The 20,917-nt window shown below is 36.3% G+C and overlaps 1 protein-coding gene across 7 annotated transcripts in view; it reads left to right on the forward strand.

The window, feature by feature from the left end:
• The first annotated feature begins 2,644 nt into the window (after window positions 1-2,644).
• atxn2 (ataxin 2) overlaps window positions 2,645-20,917 on the forward strand; it is a 36,249-nt gene continuing 17,976 nt past the window's right edge. For all 7 annotated transcript variants that reach the window (XM_079815121.1, XM_079815122.1, XM_079815123.1 and 4 more), the window contains exons 1-10: window positions 2,645-3,160; window positions 5,092-5,125; window positions 6,488-6,547; window positions 6,707-6,778; window positions 6,909-7,059; window positions 10,636-10,650; window positions 18,312-18,436; window positions 18,613-18,704; window positions 18,792-18,980; window positions 19,954-20,120. In XM_079815121.1, coding sequence (XP_079671247.1) covers window positions 3,042-3,160; window positions 5,092-5,125; window positions 6,488-6,547; window positions 6,707-6,778; window positions 6,909-7,059; window positions 10,636-10,650; window positions 18,312-18,436; window positions 18,613-18,704; window positions 18,792-18,980; window positions 19,954-20,120 — 1,024 coding nt within the window. In that variant the 5' untranslated portion in view covers window positions 2,645-3,041. The remainder of the gene's footprint in view (window positions 3,161-5,091; window positions 5,126-6,487; window positions 6,548-6,706; window positions 6,779-6,908; window positions 7,060-10,635; window positions 10,651-18,311; window positions 18,437-18,612; window positions 18,705-18,791; window positions 18,981-19,953; window positions 20,121-20,917) is intronic.

Raw genomic sequence — 20,917 nt, forward strand, 5'->3', positions numbered from 1 at the left:
TATACATACATATTTATTTATTTATATATATTTATATTACTTCCCTTCTTTTGAAATCATACAACTATGATTTCTTGTTGAATTGCTGCATTATTGGGAAGTTAATTACTATAATATGAATGAAGTTCCAAGTGTCCAACCAAAGGGAACACTAATCACAATTATGGTGAGAGGAAGTGGAGGAAATGAGTGATAAGTCTATACAAAATTGCACCACCTCAAAAACACTTTGCCCGTCCGCCTGCTTGTTTTTTTGCTTTGTCAAAATGGTACTCAAACCAGTCAAGTAATTTTTACTTGAGTTTTTTAAGTAACGAAGGCATAGCATGCAAATAGTTCAAATTACTTCATTGTTTTAAGTAAATTCAACAAATTATTGGACATTAAGTAAAGTTTACTAAAAAAGTCTTAGTAAGAACAACTGTTGGATTTTACAGTGATCCATTGTGGCATGCCATCCGTCAGTGAATAAAACTATTTAAGAATTAGTATTCATGTATTTCTAAATCCAATGTAAATGTTTCTCTTTGTAAGCTTTGGCTAGGGGTGACAGAAATGCAACTTTATGCACAACTGCCAGCCTGCATGCTAGATTGTGCCAAAATGTTAGATCGGATGGATCTCCATGTCAGAATATCAGATTCGACCCCGGATGCCAAATCCCTGCCAGAAAATATAGAGTTTGACTGAGAAAGCCAGAGAAGAGCAGAAGCGGGAGACGAAGTGATGATAATAAAGAAGAGCAATTTCAACAAGTGTTATTAAACCAAGGGAAAAACAATGGAAATGTACTGCTTCACAACATTGTCCTGTGACGTTAAAAAACCTTGAAATAGAGACATTCTCTTATCTCCTATACTCATGAAGACAAACATCCCTTCAAACCACACAATCATAAGATTAAACAACAATAGCAAGCACTGCAAGAGCAAGGAAATAAGTAAAAATAAGTAGTATAAAAAATAAAAACATCCAATTACATGAAATGAATAAAAAAAAGATTAAATGATAAAATAAATAAATTATGTAAATCAAATAATAATATAAATAAATTATCAATCAAATCACAACTATAAATGAATAATCATTATAAATGATTATGAATTAAATATAAAAACTAAGAAAATAAAACAGTTGCTTTCTTAAAGAAAGCATTTTGAAATATTGAAAACCCTTAGATCCTTCAGTAAAGAGGTTCTTGTGACTCCAGAGACACCAGCGTCTTCAAATAGCTACTTGCATGCTCAACTGTGGATTTTTTAAAATACATGCCCTTTTAATACAATTAATTTGTTTGACGGAAAATGTCCTTTATCTGACGGAGTTCTTCTGTGATCTAAGTTACTCACAAATATTTTGATAGTTCGATCATTTCTATTCAGGTTTCGTAAAATATTAGTTGTTTTTATGCCTTTGGCAACACATTGCACCATTTCATGCTTTTCATCTTCAAAAAGATCTTTTTTCCTCCCCATATTGCATGAGAACTGTGACTTGCTTAATGAACAACTTTTTAAATTCCATTTACCTATAAGAAGACTGGCAAACTAACACTTTCTTTGAAAAATTCAAATCTGATAAAAAAAAAAAAAAACTGAAATCCTACTGATGTCACTTGCATAATCATTTGGAACACAGCGTATAGTAATCTTTAAATAGTTAATCAACTAGCCTTGGTTTCCCGTATGCCTTGAAATATAATGTTTATTATGATTGTGCTTCTTGCCTATCAAATGTACCATTAATCACAATCATTAGATTTTTCTACATTTTTATGGGTTGGTTCTTCACACAATGTTGAAAATGGAACTCAGTTTACCCTGCGGCCAACCAAGGAGGAATATAACCAGCTTGCAACATATGAGTGAATAAATTTATATTTTAAAATAATTTTTCTACAAGGGAGACAAACCAGTAGGCCTACATGAAAAAAAGACCAAACGTTTGTCCGGATAGGCCTAAATCAGTGGTTAAATGAGGATATATATATATATATATATATATATATATATATATATATATATATATATATATATATATATATATATATATATATATATATATATATATATATATATATATATATATATATATATATATATATATATATATATATATATATATATATATATATATATATATATATATATATATATTATATTATATATATATATATATATATATTATATTATATATATATATATATATATATATATATATATATATATATATATATATATATATATATATATATATATATATATATATATAAGACATTTAAAATATAGATCTTTAAAATATTGATTAAAACAAACAATCAAACGAATTAAATAATCAGAATAGCTGCATAATTTAACAGTAGGCTATATATTACATCAGTCACCTGGCCTACCAGTGTCAAAGCGCAAACGCTCAAAGTGATCGGTGCATTTGCTGAAAGTAGTGCGCTCTATATAAGAACATTGTTCCTCAAAACTAACATTCATTCATGTCTAATATTAACTAAATAACGTACCATGTTCCAAGGACATATACAGTAATTACTGGTGATCATTTCTCTTTAGAACAGACAAAACTGACAAAAGGAGTACACACATTCCTGGGATGTGTGTATATATATATATATATCCTTCCGCCACTTTTTGTGGCTTTTCAGACTGTTTAGGTCTATCGGTCAGTACTGAAGCCCTGCGTGAACTGTGTATATCACAGAAAATATCGCACTTAAAATAACTAAAAAGCGAAATTACCGGGTTGGTATTTTTGTTGACATCTAAAACATATGGATCGTCCTCGCTTTGCTTTTAAAACGGAATAAATTGTCTCTGTTTAGGAGGGGAAAAATCAGCAGAGCTAGCTGAAGTAGCAGGCAGCATTAGTGGATACTTGAATAACTGGAGGAGTAGCTTTACACGTTGGCTGTCACTAGATCAACTGTCAGCTAACACGTCAAATAGCATATTCCGCCCTCATCCGCGGTGTAAAACGTTTTTTTCAAACAGTCAGAAAACTCTGCTCAAGCTGTCGTTTATGGGATCACCATGTCCATGAAGCCGCAGGCCGGTGGTAATCGCAAACCCGGCGGAAGCAACAGCGGAGCCGCTGCGGCCTCCGGTACCGGGGGAGCAGGAGGAGGCGTCGGACGCCAGAATATAGGCAGGTGGGTTCCGAGTCTGCAACATAACGGGGTTTTTAATTTGGAGGACGGGTGAGCGTGAACCTACAGGGGGTTGCGGCATGCCCGCACTTGTGTCGTAGTTTAAAAACGCAGGTTGTGAATTTGCAGTGGTCGGGATTGAGCGCAAGTAGGCCGATATAGGCCAAGTTATCTGGACAGGGATTCATTCACACATACGATAATGGGCACAAACCCATTGCGGTTATAAAATAACAGCTGATAACGGACAATACGTTCGTGAATATTTGAGAGGGGCGTGTTGTCTGCTGTGGTGAATACGTTCAGGATGAATTGCCTTTTTGGCCGGTGAAATATGGCTGTGCCAGCTTTGCCCCACAAGATGCATTTGATCGGGTTGAAATGTATTGTAATGTGATTGAACGTGGTTGACATTTGAATAACGATCGGAGAAATGCTTTGAGAGCCATAAAATTAAAATATCAGCAGCGATACAATTCATAGTAACGTTAGTGTTGTTAGCCAGCTAACTAGCCAACATGTATTTGGTTATACGTTACACTGATATCGATTTTATCCGCATGACAGTTTAATTGGTTGATAAATGTAATTTAGGAATTGCTCAAAATACAATCAAGAAAAGATGATTAGCCTACATTGTTTCTACACCGTTGTATCATTTCCCTTTGACTTGTGTCTATCTCAATAAAATGGTTGGCTACGAATACCCTATATTTTTTATTTATCTTATCTGTCAAACGATAAAGTTCTGTTAGGTCCGATTTTTAAACGGCCTCTGATTCCTCGTTATGGGAATTCATCATCCCATATGAGAAGAGAAGTCACATGTTAGCTTTCTGTGTCACTATTGAGAATGACAGTAACCCAGCTTCCGTTCTAGTTTTCTTGCATTTTGTTTACTCGAGGACACCAGGGCAGAATCGCTTCTTTCCCGTTACTGTTCATTTGGCAAACGAACGTTTCACCATTGGAACTATTTGTCAGTCGGGTGCATTTCCGATGAGTGGCGGCGCGCGCTCACACGCACGAGCACTAGAGGGGAAAGTCAGATCACTGTCTCAACCTTGACGTTTCCAAGAGGTTGCATGTATAATTCCGTCTTTGTAGATGACATTTGTGTAAGTATGTTACGTTAGAGCCTGTTGTGATACACGAAAAATATTGATACGTGTTTTAGTTAGCTGTAAATGTACTTGGAAACGTGTATTCCTGCAGCTAAGAGGCAGAGAGGCCTTTATTGGCATCATATAGTCGCGCTGCATGGTGAAAAATGTCATTCTTGTTTAAACGGAACAACAAGAGTATTATGACTTGTAGAAACTGGGAATCGTGAGTGGTGCAGTGAAGCCTTACACCGCCTGTAATGCAGCATTTGATTTGTAGTCTGGCTGCTGAAAACGGAGGACTGTCATTCACAGCTTTTATTCTCAATTTTTCTTTAATGGACTGGAAGCATTTGATAGTTTGTATTCAGATCATGTGCACTGAACTCATTCTTGTTGCATATTAGAGACCTCATCGGTATTTTGTCCTACATGTGTCATGAACACTTTTTAATTTAGGGTCTCTCATTCTTGCATGTTTGAGGTATAATGCTGTCAGTGGCTATCTAGCACGCCCTCTCGGTAAAATGCAAATTTTTCCTAAGCCTGTTGTTTGGGAACTTCACAAGCACTTCTTTGCACAATGAAATGCATGAAGCATATGATTATCTGTCACTCCCATGTCATTGTAGCTCTGGATATATGCCAGTGCATGTGCAATCAATATCTCCACCGGTATCTCATAAATTGTTCCTAGGAGTGTGTAACTGTTTTTTGGCTCTGCAAACTGTGTATGCAGTATATGTCAAACATTTCCTTGTATCCGTTTGATTATAGTTATCTATCTATTATTAAGCTTATCAATCATGTTGTTTTCTCTCTTCCCTACAGAGGACGCAACAATGCCAAAGGACCTTCCACTGCAGTGAGTTGTAACTTTCTTTCATTTATTCATAACAGATTTTTTTTTAATCGTCTCCCATTTTAAAATTTGCATTAAAGCATTAAAAAGTCCTTAGTTGAACTTCATATCAGAACATTAAACACTGCTCAGACAATTAAAGGAGTAGTTCACTTTAAAATCAAAATTACCCCATGATTTACTGTATATGATTTTCTTTCTGTTGAGCACAATCTGAGTTATATTAATAAATATCCTGATGCATCCAAGCTTTATAATAGCATTGACGGGGTCCATTGAGTTTGAAGCTCAAAAAGCACATCCATAATAAACGTTATCCACATGGCTCCGGGGGTTAATAAAGGCCTTCTGAAGTGAATCGATGGGGTTCTGCAAGAAAAATATCCATATTTAAATCTTTATAAATTAAAATATCTAGCTTCCGGTGGACCGCCTTCTGTATTAAACTTGCGAAAAAGAACTGCCGTGACGTATCACTAGAACGTAGATAGGGTTGTGAGATGTGAGATAGGGCTGTAGCTATCGAATATTTTAGTAATCGAGTATTCTACCAATTTTTCCATCGATTAATCAAACTCCATTCATGCTGGTTATGTGTTTCGAGTGCTGGTATCTCTTCAGCTGACGCGCAAAGTTCCGTGAACTGCCGCAAATGAAGCTTATAAGCATTTTAAATGTTCAGCGTCGCATCCTGAAACTCAACACACAGCTGTCTTCATTTAAAAATAGCGAGACTAAATGATATCACCAGTGCTGATGCCGCTCTCTCTCGCATTGCAGTCTCTGTCTCATCTTGAAATGAGTTGAAACTGAAAGTTAAAGAATGACACACATTCATTGCGTTTTACCGTGAAATGTGAGTTCCGCGTCATTATTAAAATCAACACATTAATGATTTATCTCTCATCCACCTGCAATTTTTGGAATGTTACTTTTTATTACTTTACCCACCTGACCCGTGGATATAACCGCAATCCGCGCAGTATGCGCAAGTCCTTACATAATATCTTTCTCCAACATGACCGTGTGTAGTTAAATGCACTACACGAAGCTTCGAGGCAAATGATTTTGCCTCAATGCTTTTTTGAATTCGAGCAACTCGAGTTACTCGAGGAATCGTTTCAGCCCTACTGTGAGAGGCTTTACACTTTCTACGTAAGCTGAATACGGAAGGCGGTCTGCCGGAAGCTAGATATTTTACCTTAAAGTTTTAAATATGTAAGTAAATAATGGGGTCGTTTTCATTTTAAAGTGAATACTCCTATAAGTTCGAGAACCAGAACAATTAAAAAGTATTTTCTATATTAATTTTTAGCTGACTCCTTACCTCAGCTAAAAATTACGGTTTTGTCGATTATCTTTAAGGTGGCATTCAGTGGAGTTTATGCAAACATGAGGATGGTTCATGTTTTGACCTCAGTTGTGGTGAGTCCAAATGCACAGTTATAAGTGAAGTTATAAAAATAATTCTTGTTTGTGCAGCTGTCATTATTTTTTTCTGTTTTTTATTTTATCAGTCTCATTACCAAAATGAAACCAATGCAATCATACTGAAATTTGTTTTGTTGCTTCAACACTCAACAGGGAAACAAATGTGAACTCAAGGTCAAAAATGGCCTGATCTATGAAGGAGTTTTTAAAACCTATGGCCCAGAGGTGAGGAGAAGACTTTCTATGGCTCTAAACTCAAGCATTTAAATCACTTAGTAGCAAAAAAGTACTGTACTTTTAAGCACATTTGGCATTTGTCCCTCTTTTTATATTGTGTTGTTCTCTTCATCTGCAGTGTGATATTGTCCTGGATGCTGCACACAGGAAGAGTGTAGAACCTAACGTGGGCCCTCGCCGTGAGGATATTGTGGAGAGCATCATCTTCAAATCCTCAGATGTAGTGGTAGTTCATTTCAAAGATGTAGACCTCAACTATGCCAAGAAAGGTGAGAACTATGTCAAATAAATGTTTGTCCCTACACTTACTTTACATGTTTAATATATATGCTGTGTAGTAGGGCTGCACGATATGAGGAAAAGCTGCGATGTGCGATAACATTGTTTAATATTGCGATGACGATATGACTTGCGATAAATATTCAAATGTGAATATAGCTATAGCCTACTGTTCCCATGTCTTAGTGCTTTAATAGGTCGTGTTCAGTGTTGGCAGTAACGAAATGCATGTATTCAAACAGCATTTCATATTAAAGAAAAAAAGAGAATGGAGAACGAAATATAACACGGCAGTGCAACTGTGCAGTGGCGCGGTGGCGGATACACACGCACGCCTAGGCCAATATATATTTTTAGCCTATATTATAAATTCTTTATACATTCGTTAAATATATTATTCGTTTATATTTTTTATTTTCAAAATGTAGGCTATTTAATTGAGATATATATATATATATATATATATATAATTATCTCAATTAAATAGCCTACATTTTGAAAATAAAAAATATAAGGCTCAAACATGCATGTTTATTTTAGTAGGCCTACTTCCGTCAGTGAAACAACATAGCCTACTACAGCCTGTAAAACATTTAAATAAATATATGTAAATAATCGAAATATAAATAATATAAGTTAAATATTAGTTAAAGAAAAAAATCGTTTATATTTCCCCACAGACGTGCGTCATATGCCTTTGCGCTGAAAGGGATGACACGAGCAGGAAAGAAGCATCGTTTTCTAATATCTTCATGTTTTCTTCTGATGTTCCAAAACTGATAGGCTACTTGTAGTAAAATGTGAAGAACGAAATTATCTTCCACAGGGTCAAGAACGTAGGCTTTGTTTGATTATGCGCTGTGAGAGAAAGCGAAACTAAAAATCTCCGGCGTGTTTGAAATGCGCTATACACAAAATCTCACAAAACCAAGTCTAATAGCACAAACTGTGTTAAATAAAGTAAAGTTTGAAGTAAAATGTATCTGTCCTACCTTTTCTACTTTACCACAGTAAATGATGCGAATATAGCCTACTCCTAAATAAATCAAACAAGGAAGAAATGTTTAATCCCCTGTCAGAGACGTAGCCTAAATGAGGATTTGGGAAAATAAATAAGAGATTCCATGTCCAGTAGAATAAAATGGAGTAAGCCTATTGTTAAATTCGGGGAAAATCGTGTGACCAGATAGCAAAACGCAAGCCAACTTAAATTTAGCTCACCACATAAAGCCTCGATCGGCATGAATCCATATGTTTCCATGGCTGTGATGTAACATTTAACTGCGAACCTATTATTTATTTTGTAAATAAAACTTTGTGCTTCACTCGTGTCATAATATTCACGTAAAACAGCTTCACATAAAAAAAAAATAAAAAAAAAAGTATTTTGGCCGACCACCGCAGGTGCTCCTGCTTAGTTGACGTGCAACGGCTCTTGGGCTAGTAAATCAGCGCATAATGTTCTCCTATCTGATTTACTAGCCCAAGAGCCGTTGGCCCCGTTTGACGTTAGCTAAATATTTTATAATAGTAAGCAGGATTTGATGGCCGCATTCCTACACTTATAAAATGCAATTCAATGTGGAAGTAATCCAAGTATTCATAATACGTTACTCAGATTGGCGCATGTAATAAACTGTATTCCCTTATTCATCGTGTCAGGCTGTCTGTTGCGATGTGTTCATCGCTCGAGTTCATATCGCGATGACGATGAACATTCAATGTATCGTTCAGCCCTACTGTGTAGTAAAAAAAAAAAAAAAAGGTGTGTTGTACCAACTGCCAGTGCAATTCATTTATGAACACAAATAGCAGGAAAACTGATCAGTTTACTGACATCACAACAAACATCTTAATTTAGACAATGCAAAGTGTGCTCCGAGTTGCCATCAACCATAAGAAAATACTTTTTTCAAGATGTTATTTATTACTGAAACCAAAGCCATCCATTGTGTTTCTGCAGAATGGGTGACACATATTTTGGACCGCTGTATATGCATCACATAAAGGACTGATATGATTAGATTGTGTTCAGAAATTAAAAAGCAATTATTTGACTTGCACCATGAATTTTATTAGCCAGTGGAAAAGTACAAAGAACAGAACAAATGTGATTGCAATTTTTTCTGTATGAGCTCATGACTATTTTTACAGCAATTTAGATAATAAATAATCTTTCAGTTCTACTTTTTTTTTTGTTTAAACATAATCTATCATGGACATTATGAGTATTTAGACACATTGTCTCATGATTGGCTGCTGGTTACATTAGTTGTTATAATTGAGTTCTAGACTGTCACTGATGAGAGGGTTTGGTGTTTGGCTGCTTGTATTTAAGCATGAGCCAAATCAGTCTAATATTCAATGAAACTGTTTACACTAAATACAAAGCAACCATGTCTGTATTTTCAATTCTGGTTTTTATATCAACAGTATCAACTGCAGATCTGATTTTGTTACACACGTGTAAACAAACATATTGAATCAGATATCAGATATTCACGTTTGACATGGGCCACTTTTGGTTCTTAATTTGATACATATTCAATATTTGGTCATCATATCTGTGGCAAGTGAGGCAGAGGGCCGTGGGAATGGGGAGAGGCCGGTGGCGTGATTGATAATGAACACCAACTGCGCGCCGCACTGGTCTCGATTTTCTCACGGAGGAGCTTCAGAAGCATAAAAGGAGGAGCGACGATTGAAGGATGAGAGAGGACCTGGCCTGGACTATTTATGTAGTCCAGTGCACAGTCGACCTTGAGGGGCTGCCGCTTTTACTTTAATTTTGTGTTTATTTATATATTAAAGTGTGTTTAACGTGCGCCGGTTTCCGCCTCCTCCTTCCCTTATCAACATACCTCGTTACATTGGTCCTCTCTCGTCATTCACTGTCGTCGCTCTTCCTTGTATGCTGCCGAAGCTCCTCCATGAATAACTCGAGACCAGTGCGGAGGATTTGTTTTCTGGAAATTACCGTGCAGAAAAGAAATAGACCATCTTAGCTTATTCGTGATGATTGTATATACAGGGATATACCAGAACCATCAACTTAATCTGTGATGTGGTCAGTGTTACACAATCAGATCTGTGAGTCTTGCTGTGTAAATGCAGAGCATCAGAAACATTATTATGGACAGTGCCTGCTGTAGACCTGCAATTATGTTTTATTTACTGAGTTCAAAGTGTGTCGCTATGAGATGGGATGACATTTTGATGGATCAAAGATGTTGCAAACCACTTGTTATACATGCATACATACATACTGCTATCAGCAATACAAATCGCACACATATGAAATTATCATTGACATATTTGATATAGAACAACCTCATAAGACATGCAATCAGTTCTTTTTATCCTTTTGGTGACAACAGCATTTGCAGTTTGCATTCAGTTTGAAGTGTGTATATTTATTGTCTCCACTGCTCCTTTCGTACAATCCAACACCTGTCAGACTGTCTCTTTCACTGTAGCTGCTGAAAATGCATTAGTTGAATCTGGTCAATGACTTTCACAAACTGACCCCTTCTTTATTTTGTCTCTTTCCTCTTAAATGGGCGTAGTCTCATCAGATGCAGGTAATGCAACTCATCCTTTTCTTTTACCAGTGTATTTTTATGCAAAAAAAGTTTTTTTTAGTTGCTTGCGGCATTCTTTGAGTAGTTGAGTAGTGCATGACGTGCAGACTTTTTGACAAAGAGATGCTTTTGTTATTATAATCTTGTCAAACTAGAAATTAGTTTACTAATTAATAATAACACAATACTGATGCAGCCTACAAGTCAGATGATGTTGTTTTTGTATTATCCTGACAAAAGCAGCACATGGCATCAGCTTTTTATGTGCTTTTGTTGTGTCAGTGATTGTATCATCAGTACAACATACTGTAGATTGCAGTATGAACACTTTATTTGGTTTTAAATCATTTTCAAAGCCAGCTAATGTTTGATGTAACTGCATTAACACTATTTCACCAAGAAAGCCCTTTTTAAGGTGGCTTAAATGAGTCTCAGCCAAACATTCACCCCGATTTATTTACCTAAAAAGCACATTTACCAGTTCAATTAGAGGTAGCTTCTAATGAAGATTTGTGTTCTACAGTACTTTACCCCAGTAAGCTCAAGAAAAATGTTGCAATTTTATAACTTAAGCAACAAGATTTTGATACAAAAATGATCAGCCAGTTTGTGTGAACATAAAATGGCATTCACCATCAACATACCCAAAGTCAGACAAGCAACACACAAGTGCTGAACCTGCTCAAAGCTGGCTGCAAGTAGCTACTGTAACTTTTTTTACTGTCATTGTATCATGAAACTGGTGATGTTATATTATAAGCCTGTTTAATTTCAATATCATCAATATTGTTTCATCTAAATAAATCTTGGTGTGAGATCATAGTTCTTCAGGTTGTGCTTTAGTTTTGATTCATTTGCATGCTTTTTCTAATTTAACTGATTTATTTCAAATTAGCATGAATAAAGTTAAATTAAATGCAAGACCAGTTTAACAGTGATTAAGGCAAATCATGCTGGCAAGAAAACTACTTTCATACAACAGCATTCATAATCAGTGAGATGAAATTAGTGAATTTTTTATTTTTCAATTATTTGAAACTACTGATTGAAATGGGTCTGTATGTTTTAATCATTTCATTTCCTATTTGCGAATTATGAGAAATGAAAAGACGGTTTAGTTTAGTTTAACAAACGTTAATAAACATAAACATGGATAGATAAACACTATATTATTACTGTATTATTACTGTTTGAACAACAAGTATTGGACTTAAAAATCAATAAAAATTACCATGATAACATGTCCATAACCTTTCCTACTCACCTTTTAAAGAGATCACTAGTTGTGTGTGTGTGTGTGTGTGTGTGTGTGTGTGTGTGTGTGTGTGTGTGTGTGTGTGTGTGTGTGTGTGTGTGTGTGTGTGTGTGTGTGTGTGTGTGTGTGTGTGTGTGTGTGTGTGTGTGTGTGTGTGTGTGTGTGTGTGTGTGTGTGTGTGTGTGTGTGTGTGTGTGCTCCTCACAAAGATGGCAATATACAAAATCCTTTCGTGACAGCAAAAAACAGCTTATAAATCATACTAAGTGATGTTTTTTGAAAATGTAATGCAGAAAGTTTTCTTTGATGGGTAGTTTTGGGGTTAGGATTAGGGGATATAATATACAGTTTGTACAGTATAAAGTTGTTGTCTACGGAACGGAAACTCTCCATAAAATGTATGTGTGTGTGAGACACATCTGAACATGTGATTGTGAAAAATAGATAGAAATAAAGTTTCCAAGTATGATTGTAAGTGTTGTGTACCTCAGTTCACATAAAAAATAATGATAGGGAATAAATCTGTGAATCTGTAGGGTACTTAATACCTGACAAAATTAGCAGTGTTGGAGAGTAGTATAATACGCCTTAAATTAAATTATGAATTATGAATAGGAACTGTACTGTTAAAGTTATAGGCTAGAATAAGTCAATGGTTATAAAAAATGGTTAATAGTTTACTTTGGATTAGAAATACAATACAATAAAAATAGTGTTAAACAAATAATCCCAAATTAATTTGATCGTGCTGCTTTGAGTAATCTAACAAAATGCATTAACCGAAAAATTACATTTAACAGATTCGATCGTATGTGGAATATAATTTAAAACCAACCCTTTTTACACTGTAAATGAATAAGACGGCACTTTTTAAAGTTATTATTGTTACAAGCTTAATTGGTTGTTAATTTCTTTCAATGTATGATTTGTTCCCACTGCTTTATGCATGTAATGTTTGTCCAGCAAAGCCCTGGTTAGTATTTTCTAACTACCAAAGTAATTTATTTTACTTTTTCCCTTGGACGGTTAATGTCCTGCAAAGTTTAGCTCCAACCCTTTAAACACACCTGAACCAGCTAAGCAAGGTCTTCTGGATTACTAGAAATATCCAGGCTACACTCTCAGAAAAAATGGTACAAAAGCTGTCACTGGGATGCTACCCTTTTAAAAGGTTCTAATATCTACTATTTAGGAATTAATAGGTACACCTTTGGTACCAATATGTACCTTTTGAAAGGGTACCACCCCAGTGACAGCTTTTGTACCTTTTTTCTAAGAATGCACAGTGTTGGAATATAGGCTAGAGCTAAACTGCCGGACATTGGCCCTTCCAGAAGCAGGATTGGACACCCCTGGCTTATGTTAATGTTGTTAAATGAATCTGCACAGCTGGGTTTCTGCAGCAGAGGTGTAGGTCAGTCAATACAGTGGAAAATGTAAAGTGCAAAACTTTATTTTGTCTTTAAAGGGTTAGTTCACCCAAAAATGTAAATAATGTAATTTTTTACTCACCCTTATGCCGTTCCACACCCGTAAGACCTCCGTTCATCTTCGGAACACAAATTAAGATATTTTTGTTGAAATCTGATGGCTCAGTGAGGCCTCCATAGGCAGGAATGAAATTTACACTCTCAAGATCCATTAATGTACTAAAAACATATTTAAATCAGTTCATGTGAGTACAGTGGTTCAATATTAATATTATAAAGCGACTATAATATTTTTGGTGCGCCTAAATAACGACTTGTATAGTGATAACCGACTTAAAAACACTGCTTCATGAAGCTTTGGAGCATATCAAAACAGCGAGTCGATTCAGTGGTTAGGAGCGCCATAGTCACCTGATTTCAGCAGTTTGGCGGTTTGACTCGCTGATTCATAACGCTCCGAAGCTTCATGAAGCAGTGTTTTGAAGCCGGTTATCATCACTACATAAGTCGTTTTTTTTTTTTGTCGCACCAAAAAAATATTCTTGTCGCTTTATAATATTAATATTGAACCACTGTACTCACATGAACTGATTTGACTGAAAAAAACTGAACTTAATTTGAGAACTATAACTAATATATATGGCGGCACGGTGGCTTAGTGGTTAGTGCTGTTGCCTCACAGCAAGAAGGTCCCTGAGCTAGGAGTCCTTTCTGTGTGGAGTTTGCATGTTCTCCCCGTGTCAGTGTGGGTTTCCTCCGGGTACTCCGGTTTCCCCCACAGACTTGCAGGTTTTGGACAGTCAAAATTGCCGTGAGAGTGAGAGTGAGAGTGAGTGAGTGAGTGAGTGAGTGAGTGAGTGAGTGAGTGAGTGAGTGAGTGAGTGAGTGAGTGAGTGAGTGAGTGAGTGAGTGAGTGAGTGAGTGAGTGAGTGAGTGAGTGAGTGAGTGAGTGAGTGAGTGAGTGAGTGAGTGAGTGAGTGAGTGAGTGAGTGAGTGAGTGAGTGAGTGAGTGAGTGAGTGAGTGAGTGAGTGAGTGAGTGAGTGAGTGAGTGAGTGAGTGAGTGAGTGAGTGAGTGAGTGAGTGAGTGAGTGAGTGAGTGAGTGAGTGAGTGAGTGAGTGAGTGAGTGAGTGAGTGAGTGAGTGAGTGAGTGAGTGAGTGAGTGAGTGAGTGAGTGAGTGAGTGAGTGAGTGAGTGAGTGAGTGAGTGAGTGAGTGAGTGAGTGACAGACAGACAGACAGACAGACAGACAGACAGACAGACAGACAGACAGACAGACAGACAGACAGACAGACAGACAGACAGACAGACAGACAGACAGACAGACAGACAGACAGACAGACAGACAGACAGACACCTGTGATGGACTGGCCATCTATCCAGGCCAGGGTGCTTTTCCCTGTCTCTGGCTTAACAAACTGGAATAGGCTCCAGCCCTATGGTTTAGAAGTTCGTATAAGGAATAAAGATTTTCTAATATCCCATTCATTTCTATAGGTGTGTTATTTAAAATATACAGGGAGTGCAGAATTATTAGGCACGTTGATTTTCTGATCATATTTTTTTTCCAGGCACATTTGACCAATTCCAAACCACAGTAATCCTAATAACTACTATTGATTTAGTATTTAATAATGTATAAGTGATATATAATTGTTCATGAAGGCTGGAAATGAAAATCACCTTATATTCAGGTGTGCAGAATTATTAGGCATGTTTTCTTTTACAGATAAATTGAGCCAAAAAAGAGATTTAACTCAGACTGAAAAGTCAAAAAGTATTAAATGCCCATGAGAAGGATGCAATACTAATGCAATACTAGACATAGCAGTTAAGGCATGACCATTGGACAGTGAAATGCTCGTTGGGTCAGCAGGATCTGACAAAAACATGTGGCGGAGAAAAGACACCTGTTAACTGCAAAAGAATTAAGAATTAAGGTGAAGAACTAAGGGTGAAACCATCAGGAACCCTTTAGTCTCCAGCGCCACCATTTTCCAGAGCTGCAACCTACCTGGAGTCTCCAGAAGTGCAAGGTGTCAGGATCTCAGAGACTTCAGTTAGGTAAAGAATCCTAAAAAATGACCCCCACTAGATAAGAATCACAAGCTGAAGTGTTGTAAAATACATGAAGAAGGTTTTTTTATAGGCTTTATGGACAGATAGGTTGAGAGTGACTCTTGAAGGACCAGCACCACATCCTCTAGTACCACTGTTTGAAGAATTCATCTTCCAGAATCTGGCAGTACGTTTTGGGAGTTCATTTTTAGTCCATCTCTGCAAAACGGACTTCAGGATGGACTAAAATGAACTCCCAAAACGTACTGCCAGATTCTGGCAGATGAATTCTTCAAACAGTGGTACTAGAGGATGTGGTGCTGGTCCTTCAAGAGTCATTCTCAACCTATAAAACCTATAAAGCCTATAAAAAAGCAGGCTTCATGTATTTTACAACACTTCAGCTTGTGATTCTTATTTAGTGGGGGTCATTTTTTAGGATTCTTTACCTAACTGAAGTCTCTGAGATCCTGACACCTTGCACTTCTGGAGACTCCAGGTTAAGGTTCAGCTTTGGAAAATGGTGGCGCTGGAGACTAAAGGGTTCCTGATGGTTTCACCCTTAATTCTTCACCTTAATTCTTAATTCTTTTGCAGTTAACAGGTGTCTTTTCTCCGCCACATGTTTTTGTCAGATCCTGCTGACCCAACGAGCATTTCACTGTCCAATGGTCATGCCTTAACTGCAATGTCTAGTATTGCATTAGTATTGCATCCTTCTCATGGGCATTTAATACTTTTTGACTTTTCAGTCTGAGTTAAATATCTTTTTTGGCTCAATTTATCTGTAAAAGAAAACATGCCTAATAATTCTGCACACCTGAATATAAGGTGATTTTCATTTCCAGCCTTCATGAACAATTATATATCACTTATACATTATTAAATACTAAATCAATAGTAGTTATTAGGATTACTGTGGTTTGGAATTGGTCAAATGTGCCTGGAAAAAAAATATGATCAGAAAATCAGCGTGCCTAATAATTCTGCACTCCCTATATATATATATATATATATATATATATATATATATATATATATATATATATATATATATATATATATATATATATATATATATATATATATATATATATATATATATATATATATATATATATATATATATATATATATATATATATATATATATATATATATATATATATATATATATATATATATATATATATATATATATATATATATATATATATATATAATATTAATATTATTTATATAGTTATAATTATTAAAACAATTATAACACACCCATAGAAGCCACTCATAGAAATGAATGGGATATTAGAATTGTTTTTTTTTTTTAAATTTTTTTTACATATTTTGTTAAACACAAATATTGTCTACAATGCAGAACACACTCAGAGGTGACTCCATAACACATCCACGATGGATAACATATACAAACACACACGCATAACACCCTATTCAGGTTTGACTGTAATATTTTGACGATTGCAAAAAATTATATTTCAGTACAAAAAAGGCTAAACTCATTTTTGAGTTTGTTAAACTAAACTAAACGGGGAAAAAAACAAATAGATGAGCCGTCTTTTCATTTCTCGTTATTCCATTCCAATAGGATATGAAGTAATAAAAATGTACACAGATGAGGCATGATGCCACAGTTTGTTTAATAAACCCACACATATTGATTCTTTCCTAATTCTTTTGTATTACTGTGTTTTCTCTTGAGTTCTCTGTGACCCTTAACACCTGACTTACTCCAGCGAAGGTCATGTTCTCAGGAATCTGAAAATAGTGTTCTTGTTCAATTAACAAGTTCAATTATTACGTTTATTTTGTAGTTTTAAGGTGCAGTCACATTTGCTTTCTGTTGGTCAAGGTGGCTAATCCACATAACCAACAGGAAAATGTTTCGCCCTCATGCAAAAATGTCCTATTGTTTGGATTCCTTGAAATGACAGTATTTTGACTCTGAAAATCTGCACTCGATGGAAAATGTGACTGCATCTTTAGTTTAAGCGTTTGGATTTAATAAACTATTAGCAATCACTTGACTCTACAGGAAAAGATAAACAGGAAACTTTGTTTCCTGTCTGCTTTGACAGTGGAATACTCACTGCTTATTGGTACAAGAGCTTAATTCTTCAATAATAAATTGAACATGATATGATGTCAGAAGAATAAATACAGCTCCACCATTTTCTGAGAACATGGCCTTTAAAATATTTTTTTAATGCACTGTGCTCCGATACAGTATTGTTGTATTATTTTTTTTATAATTGAGATCCTCGCCCCTGCACCACCATTTGTGTCCATTTATGCCGGGTTCAGACTTCCTGGCCAATCATCGCTTGCTGTCTTTAACGACGTGCATGATGTCATCGAGAAGGTGGAACTAGCAACTGACTTCCAGAAACAAGAGCGTAAACAAAGTGTTGTGTTAGTATCATAAACATCATAAAAGCAGGAGTACTGTTGTCATAGCTCCACGAACTTTGTTTCAGGATTTTTGAAAGCTGTGTACGAAAGAGAGAGCCTCTGTGCTCCTATTGGTCAATGTAACAGATGTGACGGGACCCGTTGTGGAGAACCGAAAACAATTAAACATGCTAGTCTTTCTGTCAGGACGTTGTGAAGCATCGCAGACACAGCGCCGGTTGTCGCCCACTATGACACACGAGTCCTGAAACCTATTGTCATTTACAAATCACCACGACACCCTATGTCAAATGGATTGTGCCCAAAACTGGCTGATATTGTGTAGTCTGAACCCGGCATTAGAAATCATCACCTCTTTTTCACTTAATTATGTTGCCCATATTACACATTTTCACATCTGTTTTATGTCTCTTTCATAATCATTTGTGTGCTTTTGCATCACCATGATACACGTTATATGAATCCTGTTGCTTGTTTTATGTTTTGGTGAAGATAACTTCACAGACAGTGCGGTAAGTGCCCGTCTGAATGGAGAGCACAAAGAGAAGGATCTGGAACCCTGGGATGGAGGAGAGCAGCACATCTCAGGGAGCATGGAATCTCTTGACACTGATCTGGTGAGACATCAAACAAATCAGGCTTACATAATGTAATAAACTGCGGTTGGATCACTGTAGAAGTATCATAAGCAGTAACATTTATATGTTTAAAGCAATAACTTTACTGTGATTTTTGGTTACGAGAGGTATGGCATGAAGCCATAATCACATTTTTTAAACTGTCTCCCTCTCAGTCAAATGGTTGGGATCCTGATGAGATGTTTAAATACAATGAGGAGACATACGGTGTGAAGTCCACATATGACAGCAGCTTGTCATCGTACACGTAAGTTCTTTCATCTATGCTTTAAATTACCTCTGATGTATATCTCAGTTTGTTTAAAACTGGGTATGTGATGTCTGACTTAATCAGGGTTCCCTTGGAGCGAGACAACTCTGAGGAGTTCCTCAAGCGCGAGGCTCGTGCATCACAGCTGGCGGAGGAGATCGAAGCCAGTGCCACCTACAAGGCCCGCGTGGCCCTGGAGAATGACGACCGCTCAGAGGAAGAGAAATACACTGCTGTGGTTCGTGGAGAGAGGGAGCTTCATAGCCTCAACAGGTGAAGCTTGAACTCTCTACCGCTGCATTTATCAGCAGATCAGGAGATGTTTGTGCTCCAGTGTATTTCTGTAGATGAACAAATAAAAAGGATATTTATAATAGCGTTTTTTTCATGCTTGTCATACTCTAAATTGTACTAAGATCAAGAAAAAGCTATTTCATAAGTCTATAAAGGCATCTTTTATTCCACTCATATTACTGTTCACTCATATTACTATGAATGAAAAAAGTGCAACGCAAAATATGGCAGAGTAAGACCTGCCTTCTAATTAAAAGAACCAATCGCCACATTGTATTCTCGTCATCACGTCACTGCTGCTGCCGCTAGAAGCACCGGATCCAATAGAAACAATCAGAATAAGAAAGCAAGGGCATAAGAAACACATTTATGAAATGGTTCATGTCAGATTTTATTGCTGATTTGAAATGTTATTTAAATGTGAGATTGATAAGCAGTTTTGGGGATTTCTGTCTTTCTTCATTCAAGTAGATAGGAGTTTACATGCCTGAAATAGCTGCTCTGAGAATAGGCTGTGCCTAGATTGAAATATATTTAAATATCCCAGAAAATTACAAAAACTATCGCTGGTTTAAAATGACAAATTGTTGCCTATTAATAAACCTTTGCGCAGCAGTTATCTTTTGTTTATCTGGATCAGCACGAGCAGTAGCAACAAATGTCTTAAGGTGTGGTAACATTTACTGTTGTTCAGCAAATTGAGTCCTTTCAATAGAAATCTTTTCAAACAGGAATTTTGCTTTTGGGCAATGGTTTTGAGTGAATGGACAGTGGACCTTTTTCCCTACGAAATGACGCTGTAATTCCACTAATGTGTCTGTACCTTTACAACTGTTTTCAGTCATTATTAGTTTTTTCTTTGTTGTCAGAACTGAATTAAATTTGAAAAGTATTGCTCAATTAATTGAATTTAAATCCAAAGTTTTCCTCTTTGTTTTGTTTACTTCAACAGGGAGAACAAGTACATTCCCCCTAGTCAGAGGAACAGAGAACCAGCCATGTCATGGGGAGCTGGTCGTCAAAATTCACCCCGACTGGTTCAGTGTACCCCTGGCCCACCCACACCCAGATCTGGACCTCACGACTACAACACAATGGATCAGCGTGTGGTCAATGGAGGTAGAAGATGATTTGTGAACTTTTTGTGCCTTGACTTATTTTGGGTCATGTTGGGCCAAAATAGCTAGTAACTAGTGTTATGATGCTTCAAACAATCAAATTTGGTAAAGTATGTAAATAAACTGTATGTTTATTAGTTATGCAGCTTTGAATCCATTAAATATAATCAGTGGAGTTAACAGCGCCGCAAGCGATGTGCTGATATTCTCTGGCTGGATCTTTGATAGACGTCTCAATTTTCTCTTGGTGTTACTTTCAACGGGATCATTCCTTATTAGTCCATGAAACTACTCAAAATTTCCACTTAAAATACCAGAAATTATAATGAGCAAAAAAATCTATTCCTTTGGCTTTCTATGGTATCTATTAATCCATTGTTCTCTCACTAACAGTCGATCTTTCAAATCATCTCTCTGGCTTTCAGTCCTTTCATGATAAAAGAATACGGGCAAGGGAGTACTGCAGGCCAAGACTGCTGCTGTTCCAAGAGAATCTGATTGATCTTTCCTAATGTTACTTCTTTGAAGTCCTGTTTCCTTGTTGTTTTCTGTTTCACTGCCTCATAATTAACCATAGAAGTCTCAAAATGTGATTTGTTACATTTCGTCTTTGTTCTTTGGTGTTTTGTCATTCCTCTCTCAAACTCGTTTCTTCCCAATACTTTTTCTCAATACTCTTCCATCACCTCTCTCTACCTTTCCAACTGGCTAGTTTCAGTCTTCATATCTAAAATTCTCAATCTATAAGGCCTTCAGACTTTTCTGATTTCCTATTCAATTTACATGGTCATTTGTTCT

This window comes from Gobio gobio, assembly GCF_949357685.1.
Source record: "Gobio gobio genome assembly, chromosome: 4".
Taxonomy (NCBI): domain Eukaryota; kingdom Metazoa; phylum Chordata; class Actinopteri; order Cypriniformes; family Gobionidae; genus Gobio; species Gobio gobio.